This window comes from Canis lupus, chromosome 11, assembly GCF_003254725.2.
Source record: "Canis lupus dingo isolate Sandy chromosome 11, ASM325472v2, whole genome shotgun sequence".
Lineage (NCBI taxonomy): Eukaryota > Metazoa > Chordata > Mammalia > Carnivora > Canidae > Canis > Canis lupus.
The window spans coordinates 56,402,783-56,419,394 of record NC_064253.1 but is presented as its reverse complement, the minus strand read 5'-3'; the positions used below and the strand labels follow the sequence as shown (position 1 = coordinate 56,419,394).

Sequence of the window (16,612 nt, the reverse complement as noted above, 5' to 3'; positions counted from 1 at the left end):
ACACCACGTGAATGCCACAGATGCAGGAACTCCTCTACCTTTGTATTCCCAGCAATTGAGAGCACTGTAAGATCAATAATTCTTATGGGGGGGGGGCAAATTACATCATAAATGAAGAAAGGATAGGAAAATATCACTGTCCCTAGAATGGACTCTGCTCCAGGAGAATTAGTAGAGGCTGTCATTTTTCTCTATTAACATGTTACTGCAGGGACGCATGGGTGGCTCAGTTAAACGTCTCTTGGTTTTTGGCTCAGGTGGTGGGATCGAGTCCCGCCTGGGGCTCCATGCTCAGTGGGGAGGCTGCTTGAGGCTTCTCTCGCTCTGCCCCTCCTGCCCTCTCTCTCTCTCTCAAAGAAATAAATCATAAGAAAGTCTGACTGTAGTAGCAAAGCACTGCTAGGAATTGCTGCCCTGTTGTTTCCAGCTCTGGGCCACTCCAGTAGATCGTGTAATTGCCCTGTCTGTGCTGTGCTTCATTTTACTTACTGGGATGGGTGACAGGGAGAAAGCTGCATGGCAACTCCTCTGATGTCATATGTAAATTTGCACATGACACAGGATTCGATCAGTCTGGGAAGCCTGATACTATGTTTTCCTGCCCTCACCACTGCCCCAAATGCATCCTCCCTGGCTACACACAGAGGGAAATAGGATAGAGCATCTATCCTGACAGACCCATTCTTCATATCTTCATAAAGAACATGGCTTTCTGATTTAACATATTGTTTGACAGTCTATTTCAGAATTTTTCTAGATTACAAGGTAAATTCCCTGGTCCATGCTTTTGAAATAGAACTTTACCCCTTAAATTTTAGCCTTCTGCCCACGCTCAGTATTCTGGCACTTTTTTATTTTCTGGTCCCTCAGAAATTAGTGGTAGTGCTTTACAATCACATTTACAAGTTCCCACTAACCTTAGGAGGATGATATTTGCCCAAGCCTAGAAACAAATTCTTTTAACACAGATGCTTTTTTTGAGGGGGAGGGAGAGAACAAACTCTGCACTTATTTTCGTTGCTCTTATAACTAGGGTGACCATGTAATTTTTTTCATCCAAACTAAGATATTTGAGAGTGAAAGGAAGCATTAGTAATAACTGCACCAGGACAAAAGATGTAAATCAAGATCGTCCCAGACTAGCTGGGATGTATCATCACCCTATTCCTACCTGGACCTGTTAATACATTTTCATGTTTGGGTATCTTCTTATCAGAGAAAAAAAAAAGATTTACTCTCCCCCCGCCCCCCCCCAGTCACCTGTCATCATTATACCATATTCTTAATAACAAGCCTTTTTTGAAAAAGTTATTTTCAGAATTCTTGGTGTTTCTATCAAGTCTCCACTCATTTTAGAGGTCTTCCTAACAAGATTCTCATAGGTCCATGATGCTTTCTCATTAATGTGCTGTTCCTTTAAACTTTAGGAAAAAATAGTAACAATTACCATAACAGTAGCCTCCTAACATTTGTACATTTAATATGAACCAGCCTCCATCCTGGACACTTAACATGTACTAATTGTTTTCATCTTCATGACACCCCTGTAAGACAGGCCAAGGTATCAACAGGGAAGGGGAAATTCAAGTACGTGAAGGCTAAGAAGTCTTGAGTTGTTCACCCTCACCCCAACGCAAATAACAGGTAGCAATTTGTAATGAACACTTAAACCTAGTAAGGAAAGAAAGGGAACTAACGTCCATGAATAAACTTAGTAAGTGCCAAGCACTTTATTCCTTTTCATTCTTGTCAACTCGCTGAAAAGCTGTTTGGTGGGAAAAGTACGTGAACTTGGGTACTGGAGACCTTGGGTCAAAATCCCGTCACATGCCTACCCCTTCACTTCAGCCCTGCACTTTCTTAATTCTAGTCTCCCTGCCTGCCTCACAGAGCAATTAAATTCCTGCTGCTACTTCCGTTTTAATACTAGGCCATCAGATTCTAAATCCTTCTTGGGTCCCTACTATACTGACCCCATCAATCCTATGGAAGATTGAAGATAAACCCAACTTTTCCAAACAATTTCTTCAGTGATTCAGATCCTATATCCTCTTTAAGTCATGACTCTTAGTTGGAAAAATAGAAATAGCTTTACCTCCAAATTCTGAAATTTTCAATTCATGGCTCCCAAGTCCTGGAGGTATTTTCCAGATTTCTTCTGTTGCATCATTCAGTCCTATGTTAATATATAAAAGTGAGTATTGAGCAAAGGTTTGAAATGTCTTGGAAGGCTTTTTCACATATCCATATATATCCCTGAAAGATGGTACAACACCCAAGCTAGGACCCCATCATTCATTACCTAGAAGTCACTCTTGGGAGGTGTATTTATTTTCCCTTTCTCATCAGTGTATTTCATTCCAAAAAATATTCCAAGTAGATGATATAGTCCCTGCCCTGAAAGAAGCTTACAGTCTAGTTGGGGAGATCATACCACTACAAATGAGAAGTTTATAGCTATGAATTTATAAAACTGCAGAATTTGCCACAAGTGAATGAAGCCAATGAATTGCAGTGGTTAAGAAATACTCCTGTAGAAATGGAAAACTGGACCATGAAAGTCTTGGCCACCAACAGGTAAATTTCATGACTATTTTCTCAGTGGGCTTTCAATAAATATTTATGGAATAAATAGCAGGACAGGAAGAAAGCAGGCATTCAGTATGAAGCAGAGGATCTCACAGCAGAGAGACAAGAAAGCACAAATCACTTCTTGCATGTGGGAAAGGAAAGCAAATATGCCAAACATACCAAGAACTCCGGCAAAGGTGAGGTTTACTAACTTCCCAGGCAAGGAAGGCCTTAAAAGGAAGAACTCTGAGGATTCTAAGTCTTATCTGATGCAAAGCAACACATTGATTCCTTTGAACAAAGAATTATTAGATTAAAAACATACATAACCACCTTAGTCTCTATTTCCAAACTACCGGCTTCACCACTCTCAACATCTAATTCCTTGGTTTTTCTCTGAGCACGCTATCCTCTTTCATGTTTTCAACCCTTTGTACGTGCAATTCCTCTGCCACCCCAGAGCCCACAACTCTGTCTTCAGTCAGGCAAAACCTTCTTTCAGGTACTGCTCCAATAGCACAGGTCCCACCAAGCCTTCCCCTTTTATTCCAGGCAGCAAACCACTTCATCTTCGGTGCCTTATCTTACTTTGTTCATTCCTCTTATAAGGTACTTACCACATGTTACCGTGATTTATTTGCTTTATGTATCAGAATTCATTAGCTTGAATGGTTTACGAGGGTAGATTCTCTGGGTCTAACATTTTTCTATGTATGGCCCTGGCACTAAACACACAACAGGCATTCAATTCACTGTTTGTTGAATGAATTTATTGCGTGTTTCCTTATACAAGCACCACTCAACAACATAATGAATTCAGTAAGCTTTACAGAATTTGTAGAAATTCTCACCATTGGGCCTTTTCTTGTGCTGACCCTTGCTAACAACAAGGGTTTAACAATAAAATGGAAAATATCTTAGGGTGTTTAATTAATGAAGTCCAGGTAAACATTTTTTTTTCATGATTAACCATAATACAAGAAAATCTCAAGTACTTGAGAAATGTATGAATAACATGTATCTTGAGTTGTTCTTCTCAAATATTTATTAGTCAAGTTTCTCACAGGAGCTAGACAATGGTCCATTCAAGGCTGGAGTATCTATGCTGCTGAAGAAAAGTCCCCATGCTCTGGCTATCGGATGCACAGGTGACAAGACTGACATTGTTTCGGAGGTTAAATTGGATATAATTTCTTCTGGGGGGACAAAAGATTTTCCTTAACTTTCAGGCTGACTAGTTGTGTAAAATGCAGTATTACAGAATTTTCATCTGAACAAATGTAAACATTTTATTACCAGTTTGTAACTTTTAAAAACCTTAAAATCATTTTTATGGAATGTCTGATTCTCAGTGGCACTGTCAGATGGTGAGTAGTTGAGTTTGAAGAGAGAAAGCTAAGGCCAGAATAAGGAAAGCTGTGAAGGCCAACCTAAGGGGTTTGAACGTTATTGAGTATTCAAGGGAGAACCACTGGAAATTATTTCAGCAGAAAAATGGAAGAGGGACCTGGTTCTCATTCCCGTGGCAGTGAAGTGAGGAATGGCTTAAAGTTGGGGAAAATGAGGTAGGGGGAATGAGGTAATACTCATTTACTAGAGTGATGACCATGAATATATTTAGAAGTGGATACAACTAACATTCAAAGTACAATTGACAGGACCCAGTGAGAGACTAGATATGAAGAATGGAGAGTGTCAAGCTGCTAACTGCTGGGCTTTACAGTTAGCGAATCCCTGGCTGGAACAGGGGAAGGAAGGCAGCCACACTAAGAAAAAGCTTAGCATGGGAGAGACAAAGCCAAAATTAGCACTCTGATCTCCTGATCCCCCATCCTATTTTCTTTTCACTATAGCTATTGCCTGATCTGGAATTTAAGCTGGTCTGAAAGACCATAAGCCTCAGCATGCAACTTGATATAGCATAACAAAACCTCAGTTAAATTACTTTGAGGGTTTTGGCTTTTTTTTTTTTTTTCTTAGACCTTGGTATAATTCTAGCTGTTGTGCTAACTAGCTTTGATCTTGGGCAAATCATTTTTATTCAATTTATTTTTTTTTATTCAATTTATTTCTTTTTTGAATTTACACAGATATATTTCTTATCTCTGGAAATAAATAATTTCTTTGAGGGTAGTAATGTGAAAAATAATATGCATCTTTTTCCACTGACTGTTTATAATACCAAAGAAGTTTCTCTGTAAAATGGTGTCAAATTAACGAATATAAATACCAAGAACCACCTGTTACAAACAAAATGAAATGTTAAAAACACAAACAGAACCTGAATTGTTTACATTAATTTAGGCTCATGGGGAAGATGTCCTACCTTTTATTAGTCTTCTGATTCTAAGAACATTGTCTAATATTCCTAAGTATCTGAGAGCAAAGCTACATTGTACTTTAACACAAGAGAAGAACTTGTCCATTTCACAAGAGAACCTTTTCCCCAGGCTTTTCATCATCCTTCCTCCCAGATGTTATGTGGCAGCAATGAAGGGCAAAGGGGACCCTGAGAAACACCTTTCAGTTTTAAGTTAACAAAAAGCATGGCTTGGTTTGGTTTCTGTTCTTCACTGGAGAGAAATGCTGCACATTACATACTTCTATTTCCAGATTCCTCACCTTCTTGTGATTGATATTATCAACATTTCAGTCCTTACTCCTGTGCAAACTACTTATGACATTTACAAGCAGCCCACAGACAAAGGTTTTGGGACTTGTAGGATTCTCCCTTTATAACATTCAGCTTCAATATAAACTAAAAGTTCTTGCTCCAGGAACTCTGGCCAGCATACCCGCTTTCTGGGTTATTGGCTCCAGCAAAGGTGGGTAGGAGAACTAAGCCAGCAGAAGAAAAGCAAAACTGAGAAAGGAAGAGAGGAGAGGTCATAAGGACAAGGGAGTGTAATCCGTGACTAATAAAATGCTGAGATGGCTTTTCTATGTGGTTTGCAAAATGTCTTTGGAGCCAATTCCAAAAGAAAAGTTTCAAACATGTTCTAAGTAATATAGCATCACTGCAGTAAGTACATGGCTTCCCAAGGGTACCATTTTAAAAGACAGTAATCATTTGATTCTATGAGTTATGATAGATTTTTAAAACAGTAGAGTTCATTTTTAATATATAAAAAAAACACTGAAAAGATGGCTATAACTCACGGAATACAAGGAAATTTGTAGGATGCGTAGATGGGATAGAAACATTTTTAATTTTACAGTCTAAGGACCAAATTCAGCTAGGTAACTGTGCATCAGCCACTATTAAAAACTTTGAGGCTGCAGGACACTTCATGACAAAAGATAAAACAAAAAACAAACAAAAAATCCACAAATTGTTGGCACATGAAATTTCACAGCAAGCCTGCCTTATAGAATATACTGGTGTTTAGGTGAAGCAGGATGAATGAATCAGTTTTATACACAGAAGTATGAGAGTAACTGAAATTTTTGTAGTTCAAGAGACTTGGTTAACATTCCTCTGGTTTCAACCTTTTACAGCTGAATAACCCTTTTCAAGTCACTTAACTTCTTTGAGACTCAGTTTCCGTACCTATATAATGCCTAGTGAAGTGCCTGGAAAAGAGAAGATATTCAATAAATACCAGTTCCTCCATAGGGTGTTTTCTTCTTTTCAAACTAAGAGTCACAACCCATTGGTAGATTATGAAATCAATAGGTAGGTTGCAACCAGCCATATTTTAAAAACTGAAATAAAAAACATCAGAGAACACTACACATAATGGTATTGTTCCATTATTCATATGCTGAGTTCTGATGTAAATGCATTTTTTACCGTGGGTTACAACCACAAAGTTTCAAGGTCTCTAGGGAGAAATTCTCGTATTATTAGATCATAAAGTCTTTAGAAAAACAAAAAAAAAGTCTTTAGGAGCATTGCATTTATTCAAATGAACTTCTATATATTTTCTCCCCCTAATCTGTATTTTCCACCTCTGTGACTTCATTTTATAACTGGAAGTTTATACCACTATAATTTTTAAGAACTTAATCAAAGTGACCCTTATCTTCTAATCTGAATCTAGTAAAAATAAGACATGAATCACAGAAAAGATGAATTTAATCTGATACCTAGGGCATTAAATTCAGTTTAAGATTGGCTTCTGCATCATATTAACTAATTCATACCTCTAAACACTTTATAGGTATATCATTTATAGTTGATTAAACACTTCAAGAAATTTCTACAAAAAGTTAGCTATTATGTTCTATTATGGGGAAATTAGATACAATTTCTAAATAATTTTAAATGATAAGACTTTGTAAAAGGACTGTGGTTTACCTGAGCATAAATAAAGACTGCTCCTGATATTCCAATCCTGATTAGTAAAAATCAAAGGCTTATATGAGCACATACAGTGGTGTCCCAAACTGGCTGGTAGAAAATAAATCCCCAAACAAAATATAAGCTTCAATTATAGGCCTATTCTCTTCTCTAGTTCTCAGTGTAAAACTAGCCTGACAGGATAATGAGTCCCTAGTGCCAATAAGATGGTGGATGGACTAAGAGGCACCTGGCTGGCATAGGCAGTTAAGTGTCCAACTCTTGGTTTGGCTGTCATGATTTCAGGATTGAGCCCCACATCAGGCTCCATGCTCAGCTCAGAGTCTGCTTAAGACTCTCTCCCTCTCCTTCTGCCCCTTCCACTCATGCTCTTTCTCTCTAAAATAAATAAATCTTTAAAAAAAAAAAAAGATGATGGGCTAAAAAGTGTAGCCAATTGTGGGCTGGCAGAGTGGGAATGATATGGAGCCATGAAGACTGGGCCACGCTGAAAGCCAAAACACTTAGAAATTATAGAATTCAATGATACAGCTGAATCCTGATGTAACTAATACCTTAAATTTATAATTTTATAAATTTAAAATTTAAATTTATATGGCATAAAATTTAAAAATTTTATCAATTTTTTGACCAGGCCAGATTGGCTATTGTTAGAGTTACCTATGGGGCTGAAGTTAAGCAACCTGGGTGAGTCTGGTCCTCACTCTGGTCTGAATACCCTGTGTTAAAGGGACAGCAAGAATCAGAAAATATTTAAAGAGGTGGAGCTCCAAAGCAATTATCCCAACCTTACGGATACCCAGTATCAAATACTGGATCAGAATCTAACGCTTATTCAAAGCACTTCCTTCTTGGCATTCTACTGAAGATACAAGTCAGCAGATAGCAATACTTGATATTTTCCAGTTATTTGATGGCAGTAAAAAATGGTGCTTTCTCTTCATTAGAATTCATTGATGAGTCAAAAGAAAAAAGTGTGAGAGAGGTCTGTCTAGATTAGAGAAAGAAGTAAAAGGTAGCAAACAAACAATAAAAATTATCAAGAGTAAACTCAGCAAGAGAGAAGTAATAAACCACTCAGCCACCTGAGGACTATTGGGGCTCCTGAGCTCACACATTTTGTGGTATAGGTATCCATTCTTCTGCCCCCAGAAAATAGTAATGATTAAGGCAAAAGGTGGTTCCCTCCTATTTCAAATGAATTGGGGGGTACAGGATGAGGCTACCTATTATTTTCAATTCTTTTTCAAAAAATTAAAACCTTTTTGCTATTTGAGATACACACTGCATTGGGCTGAGCCATGCTTGCTGTCAATGTCAAGTGTTGGGATTAGCACCACAAATCCTTCATCAGGACCAATCTTGGCAACAGGCTTTGTCTATCATCTTGAGTGTGAGAAAAGCCGAGCAAGAATGCCATTCTTAGGAAGAAGTAACAGCTGTGAAAAGTAAAATAAAGCACAGGAGACAGCAAAGCCTGGGGAAAAAGATGGTAGTAACAGAAGTGAGGTAGAAAGCTAGTTCTTAGCTCCCCCAAGGGCCAGCTGAAAAGTCTTAGGGTCAGAGATTCCCTGTGTGGCAGGCACATCAGTCTCTTGAAATTGTAAGACGTCCCAAGAAATGGTCTGGTATCGCCCTTACCCTCTGCTTATTCTTTATCTCAAACTCTAACAGTGTTGGAAATATTTGGAGATTTCTCTTCTTTTCTTTCTCTCTTTAACCTAGAGGTTACAGGAAAGGATGAACAGAGATGGGAGACAATACAAGAAAGCAGATTATGAGACAAGTCCTCAGTACATATGGGTAGAATCACCCCCTGAGTCAGAATTACAAGGGAGGGAAGGCAGAGGGCACTAGATCTTTGAGGTGTTAAAGAGACAGGCTGACAGAGCAAGTTTAGTGACTGGCTCAATAGTCTCCTATCACTCGAGAGTCTGTGTTCTTTATTTAAAGAGACAGAAGGAAGAGTTCAGAGGAGAAGCTTGTGTCACAAACTAAGATATCTCAAAGAGAAGTGCACCTTCTTACACTTCTTACATTTTCTTACATGATTAGTGTCCCTCATCAGAAAATACAGGTGGACCAAGCCACAAGAGGGTTCACCAAATGGATTCCACTATGTAGTTCACCCCTGCCCCTCACCAGATCCTGATTTCCTTATTTGATAAGAAAGGCTCCTGAACTCCCCATTCTTTTCTTTGTTAACAGGCCTAAATAACCTCCTATATTTAGGAGATAAATAAGCATGCTTATAATACACTCAGCCTTTGGGTCTCCAAGTCAGGGTTATGGAATAAACATCATGTCCACACATTTCGAGTCCTTATCAATATTATAAATTCATTTTTCACATTTCCAGGCAGAAAATCTGCTCCTTGGCAGTCTTTAAACTTTACCTGACAACGTAGCTCACCCTCAGTCCAGGCTCCTCAATCTCTAACATCTCTGTTAACACTCCAGCAAACAACAAAATACATCCACTCATCACAGTTCAATCCCACTTGAGCATCTACAGCCACTATCTTGATAGAATCATGTTCCAAAAGCTGAGTGTCCAACAGCAGCAAAAGTCCTCATTAGAATAGACATGTTGGCGCCAATAATACTAAAGTTTGGTTTTTAACTGCATTTTTTGTCAGTTTGGCTGGGAAGGTCTGGACAGCTGGAAGTGAGCTTCTCCATCATTTTCTGTTTCTTTCTTTGTATCAATTTTCCACCTGTGAAGCCCAACACCCCACCACCAAGTGCAGCTGCAATTCCTGCCACTTTGAAGCCTGCAAGGAGGCCAATCGGACCCCCCACCACTCCTCCGATGAGTGCACCTGCCACAGGCAGAGCTGCCAGCTTGTATTTTGCAGCCTGTAAAAAAAAAAAAATAAAAAAAATAAAAAATTCAATTTAGAAATTGAGTTGAGAATATCTGCCTGTGGTGATGTGCATTTTCCTCTCATTACTCCTGGCAATGCCTCTTTAACTCTTGGTACATAATTAACCTTAGAGATTGGGGAGTGGGGGGAGTGGTGTATTCCACAGGTACTACAATTGCTTCTGGTCTCAGAACTTAGAGAAATGAGCTATAAAAAGCAGACTACTGCCAATTGATTTTACTTGCAAAACAATCAATCTACTAACTATCTAGCAAGCTTATTTAAACAGTTTCAGCTACTATAGATACCCCAAAGCTTTTACATTGCATAGAGATTATTCTGTGCTGTATACCTGGGGCTAAAAGCAATATTCTATGGAAAATAGACGGTCGCACTCCACACATGCCGTCACATCCTTACACTTTTGCCCCAACTGGATTCCGCCAACACTCTCTACTTCACTATCTGAACCTCTACAAATGCTCCCTTATAACACCAAAATGCCTTATAGCAGGGCTTTGGTTTATTCCCTAAAAAATTTCTCTCCCAACAGAGTGGATCTTAGAGTAGAATATTACAACAGTCATTGATTTCTTGCACTACCTATGTGTCATTTGTTCCTTATTTCCTTAATTGCTGGTTCCCTCCACATTAAAGAGAGCAGATCAATTGGGTTAATACTAGAGATTCCTGGGAGCCAGAGTACCATTGATTTGTCAGCAGGAGCAGAATCTTACCTTCCCCAAGTTTTTGGTTCCCTCTTCAACATTCACAGCAGCTCTGTTGACATGGTCTTCAATGCTGTCAATCTTCTCCTGCTGAGACTAGATGCAAAGGAATTATGAGTGAGCGTTCCTGCTGGGGAGCAGCAGTCAGCCAATACACACTATTTTAATTCCTGTAATCAGGATCCCGTGTACTGTAGCCTTGCAGTCTGAATAGTGCTTCATTAATAGCGTCTGATAAACTATGTTGAAAGTACAAATTCACTTGTATACATAAAAAAAGAGGGGGACTTATTAGATAATAAAAGGGTGGCACCTTTAAAGGAGAAAGCATTTCACACTAAAATTCAAACATACATATTATTCTCCAAATGAATCTACTTTGTAAGAGAAGAAAAATCCAAATAAGCATTTACATGTAGAAGTTGATGATAAAAAAAACAAAACCAAACAAAAAACCTCCTTATCTTCTTTGAAGAGTCAAAGATTTAAAACAGGCAAATTTGCCTTAGGAATAAAATGCCCTGGATCCAATAAATACAAATGATTACATTTTAAAAATGAGAACACAATTTGGTTTGATCTGTCATTAAAACTTTCTACTTGTGATATGCAGTAGGGAGCACTGAATGAATTTACTGTCCTGAGCTTCACACCTGTACACTTTAATACATTTTAAAATCATGACAAGTTAAGATGTTCCAGATCAAAGATATTAATAAAGCAATCTACAAAAAAAGGCAACACCTGTGCTGACACAATAGCACTTGTGACACATAGAACCTCTGGGTAGAAGGAATGATTTTCCTCTCAGAGGTGAAGCCCCACTACATTTCTCACAAGTGGTTACTGAACCTCAGCTCAAACACCACCAGGGATGGGAACTCAATTACTTGCCACAGGAACAATGGGAATTTTTAAATAAAATGTAGACAGAATTTACATACAATAATATGCACCCATTTTAAGGGTACAGTATGATAAATTCTAATAAACGTATAAAACCCAAGTGACCACCATCACATCAATATATAGGCCAGGGTTTTTATTTGTTTTTGAAGATTAATTCATTTGAGAGAGAGCATGTGCATATGGGGAAGGGGGTGGAGAGAGAGAGACAGAGAGCCTTATGCAGACTACATGCTGAGTGCAGAGCCCAACATGAGGCTTGATCCCACGATGCTGAGATTAGGACCTTAGCCAAAAACAAGAGCTGGATGTTTAACCAACTGAGCCACCGAGGCACTCCTAGGTTTTTTTTTTTTTGTTGTTGTTGTTTTAATTCATAGAAAAAAGGAAGAGAATCCCTCTTTGATCCCAGCTAAATCCCACTCTTACAATGACTGTGAAATAATTCAAGTTTAATCCTCAAGCACTTGATTCCCTCTTAACTTACACTGCATTAGATATTACACTTAACTCCAACCATCTTAAAGAACATGTAACAACACAGCTGATTTTTTCCCCACAGTTGCTTCCTATCAGCCTTACTGACATTCCTTCCCTTCTCATACACCAAGTATGTACCTTTTCACTGGTAGACCTTTCATGGTATCGCTTCATTCCTGTATTCTCCCCTGCTATCTTGCAATCTCTAACACAACCCCTAAACAAGTCCTTTATCAGTTTTCTTCTGAACATTTCTGTCAGAGACAAGTACAACAGTGATTCCTGCATGTGAGTGCACACCAGAATCACCCAGAGGACTTATTAAAGCATGGACCGCTGGGTCCCACACCCAGAGTTTCTGATTCAGTAGACTTTAGGTGAAGCCTGAGAATTTGCATGTCTAATGAGTTCCCAAGTGATACTGCAAGTCCACACAATGGGATTAAGGGCACAACCTTTGGACAGATGTCCTGTGTTTAAATCCCAGCACTGTGTGCCCTTGGACAAATTACTCAAATTCTCCAGGTGTCAATATTCTCATCTCTCAAATAAGGATAATATACCTCAGGGAGTTGAAGTGAGGCTAAAATGAGATAGGGTCTGTAGAGTGTGAGGAGAAAAATAGAACAAGTCATGATCTTCTCAAGAAAGCTTAGCTCCCATCTTTCTTTTCTAAAAAGCATATTAAACCTTTTCCTATGACGCTTGAAAATTCTTGGGCATTAAAACATTAGATCTCTCCTAGTCATTCATTGTTTTTCTTTTCCTCATATAATAAACTTTTTAATGTTAGCTTTCTTTTTCCAACCCACAGAAGCATAAGTGCCAACACTAATAATACCCAACCTGTTGGGATTTCTTTTTTTAAATTTAAATTCAATTAGCCAATATATAGTTATATTAGCTTCAGATATAGAGTTCAGTAATTCATCAGTTGCATATAACACCCAGTGTTCATTAAAGTGTCCTCCTTAATGCCCATTACCCAATCACCCCCAGCACCTTCCTTCCAGCAACCCTCAATCTCCTGTAGTTAAGAGTCTCCCATGTTTTGTCTCCCTCTGATTTTTTCCCAGTTTTCCCTCCCTTCCCCTATGAACCTCTGAGCTGTTTCTTATATTCCACATGAGTGAAACCATATGGTAATTTTCTTTCTGATTGACTTATTTTGCTTAGCATAGTACTCTCCAGTTCCAGCCTACCGGGATTTGACACTGAATTTTAAGATTTTTTAAAAAAATTATTTATTCATGAGTGACACAGAGAGAGGCAGAGACATAGAGAAGCAGGCTCCCTATAGGGAGCCCAATGTGGGACTCGAGCCCAGGATCTTGGGATCACGACCTGAGCCAAAGGCAGACGCTCAACTACTGATCTACCCAGGTGCCCCATGACACTGAATTTCTATCACTGTTTCCATTTGGGACACCCCCAACACTTTCCATTTTTGCCTGAAAGTTTGTGCTAGCAGATAAATCACAGGTGTTACCATCAGCCTCCACTTCTTGATGAGCTGAGGGGTAGACGGAAAAAAACCCAACATGTCTCCTCCTCTCTCTCAGTCCCCAAGTAATTCCATCAAGATGATGGAGCCTGCTAGACTTATTGTCATTTCTATACCCTGTTTCATCTCATCGCCTCAGAGAAATATTTTTGATACTCCTTCTTAAAAAGGTTGGATATTCAGTTCTATGACTCTTTTTCTTATTTTTTAAAGATTTTATTTATTTACTCATGAGAGACACAGAGAGAGACAGAGCCATGGGCAGAGGGAGAAGCAGGCTCCTTGCAGAGAGCCCGATGCAGAACTCGATCCTGGACTCTGGGATCACGCCCTGAGTCAAAGGCAGACGCTCAACCACTGAGCCACCCAGGCTTCCCTCTTCTTTTTAAATAAATAAAAATTTAAAAATAATTTAAATATTTTTTCACAAAAATCTTTTGGTATAATTGAGAAAGGACCACAAGACAAAATGAAGCCTGAGATCACTGATGCTCCCTTATCACTGATATCACCAATACTTGATGAGGTCTGTCTCACCCTGAGGAGTAGCCCACACTTGAATACTTAATCACCGACATGTGGAAGCTTGCTTAAATGTGGACATGGAGATAAGGCAGAGGGTAGACCAGTCCCTCTCCTGGGATCCACAACCGTCCCTCAGTTATACAGACTTGCCTTTTCTTCCCCTATTTTTCTTGGTGTGAAGCCCAAACTTTGCCCATATCTTCAAATTCTGCTTCATAAATATCGAATTTAAAGAAGATCAATGACACAATTATAATTAAGCAGCAAACCAGTGCCAGTTGTCAGTCACTGTCTAAGAATGCCAAACTAGATTCCATTCAGACTTGTTCACCGTGTCTTTGGTTCTTTATGCTGGGCCAAACCATCTAACTACCACCTTACTGCAGAGTACAGGAAACCAACTTCCTGATGATAGTGGCTCAGAAGTCTCCTCCCATATACCTACCAACCTCCCCTTTGTGCTTCTGATTTGCTTATGTTGCTTTCCTCTGTCTGGGTCTCCCACATTTGACAATCTTCAAACTCCCTTCTTGACATTTTATACTTTGGCCCCTCCTATATATTCTCAGCATCCCTTTATCAAAGAGTTAAACCATACAGGAAAGACACTAGTGTTTCTGTAAAGTAATATAAAGACTCTTCCCTTTTTTAAAGGAAAAGAATTCTCAAAAGACTAAGAATATGCCTATGAATTTCATTTTTAAAAATACTGAGTTAGGGCCCTTTATCTTCCTGAAAAAATAATTGAATCTTAATGAGCAGTTGTAGGAGCATCTAAGATTCTGAAAAAAAAAAAAAAAAAAAAAAAAAGTAATTTATTAAGTTAATGTTGGTCAAGTAGAATGCAGTTTTCCCTTGAATGCTTATTGTGGACACTTGTATAACCAGCATCCTCTTTATCAAGCAACATAATACATTGAAAAAATCCATGCAAATCTATTTACATCAATAAAAATGCTCTCCTTTGGAGAGTCTTGCTAGTCGTTGTATGGTTTTATTAATGTGCCAAAAAAGCTATGGGTTTCTTTAAGAAGTTATTGCCAAAACTGCAGTTATTTTCCTTTATTATATTCCTGACTCTCGCAATTCTAGCTATCTTTTAAGGCTAGCTCTAATCTTGGATCTTGGTCAATCCAGGTAACACTGAGCTATCCTGGTTTTTAAGTCCAAAAGTATGTAATCTATAATTCTTAATCATAGCCAATAAATAATACACACAGAAAAGCTCAGAAACATACAAAGACTACTATATACAGACAGAGTCCAGGATTATATTGACCTAGAGTAGGTGATAAACAGAGTAGGAAAGTAGGATGTTGATATCATGGGATTCAACAATAGGAGAGGGACTCTAGAGACTATAGTACTAAAATGTCTAAAGGTAACAGTGGTGGCAGAAGTAAAACTCTAAGCAAGAAGCCAAAGAGGGAGATGACTGGGTGGCTCAGGTAACCCTGGTTGAGCATCTGCCTTCAGCTCAGGTCGTGAACCCAGGCCTGGGAATCGAGTCCCGCATCAGAGTCCCTGCAAGGAGCCTGCTTCTCCCTCTATGTCTCTGCCTCTCTCTCTGTCTCTCATGAATGAAAAAATAAAACCTTTAAAAAAAAGAAAAGCCAAAGAGGGAATCCTATAAGGGAAGGACAAAGGCAGGAGTGCAGTTGGGGGTCAGTGAAAGGAAACGAGATGGGAAGTAAAAGACATTATCTCATTTAGTCGTCCCACAATTTTATAAAGCACATTGTTGTCAAACAACATTCTTAAGGTCAAATAGGTAATAAATCTGATTGATCTGATCTAATCCTTTACAATCCAGTTTTTAGGTATCCAGAGTAAAAACCATAGGGAATAAGGTAGAAGGGAGAAACAAAACTGGACCAGCAGCAAGGGTGACATGCCACTGGGCTACAGGCCCAGAGTTCTTTAAATTCCCCTTGACAAGAAAAAAGGCTAGTTCCACAGTTACAGGAAGAGAAGAGGGCACTTGAGCAATAAAGATTGAAGAAAACTGAAGCAGGGTGCTTAGTAGATATTAGTTTATTATTGGATCACACCTGGATCTCTCAATGGCTTTGCAGGTTCATTTTTCATTATGGTAAAAAAAATACATAATATAAAAATTACTATTTTAACCATTCTTAGTGTGCAATTCAGTGGCATTAAGTACATTCACAATGTTATGCCATTATCAAGACTATCCTATAAGGTTGTTGTTTTTTTTTTTTAAGATTTATTTAGTCACGAGAGAACATAGAAAGAGGCAGATACATAAGCAGAGGGAGAAGCAAGCTCCCTGCGGGGAGCCCGATGTGGAACTCGATCCCAGGATCCCAGATCATGACTTGAGTCAAAGACAAATGCTCAATCACTGAGCCACCCAGGCCCCCTGATTTTTTTTTAAACTATTTTGTACTTTTCATTGAGCCTACTTAGCACAGTACTATGCACATAGAAAGGGCTCCAAAAATACATGGCTAATTTGTCTAGAATCTATCACATCCATGTGATGATAATTAGAGGATGTGGTCACTCTGCTTATGTTCCCAAGTCATTTGGTGCCTAAATGGAGCTTCTGTGAGTCCTGACCATTTGGTCATGAGAACTCAATTACCCTGGGAATAGTAATCAGGGGTTCTCCTTTGAGCTTCTGCCTAATAGCTTTCTGTCCCATGGCCTCACACAGATTATAATAAATAGGACATTTGTATAGAACCATGGCTATAGCCAAAGT

The 16,612-nt window shown here is 38.8% G+C and overlaps 1 protein-coding gene across 5 annotated transcripts in view; it reads right to left on the bottom strand.

Annotated features, from left to right (window-relative positions):
* The window catches only part of STX17 (syntaxin 17), a 71,634-nt gene that overhangs the window by 2,521 nt on the left and 52,501 nt on the right, over window positions 1-16,612 (bottom strand). For 3 of the 5 annotated variants that reach the window (XM_025433070.2, XM_035697281.2, XM_035697282.2), the window contains exons 7-8: window positions 10,479-10,565; window positions 3,320-9,733 (exon numbers count right to left, since the gene is read on the bottom strand). In XM_025433070.2, the coding sequence (XP_025288855.1) occupies window positions 9,494-9,733; window positions 10,479-10,565 (327 nt within the window). In that variant the 3' untranslated portion in view covers window positions 3,320-9,493. Of the gene's footprint in view, window positions 1-2,095; window positions 2,177-3,319; window positions 9,734-10,478; window positions 10,566-16,612 lie in introns of those variants that run through there. The other 2 variants (XR_004803963.1, XR_003130081.2) reach the window with 2 other exon arrangements.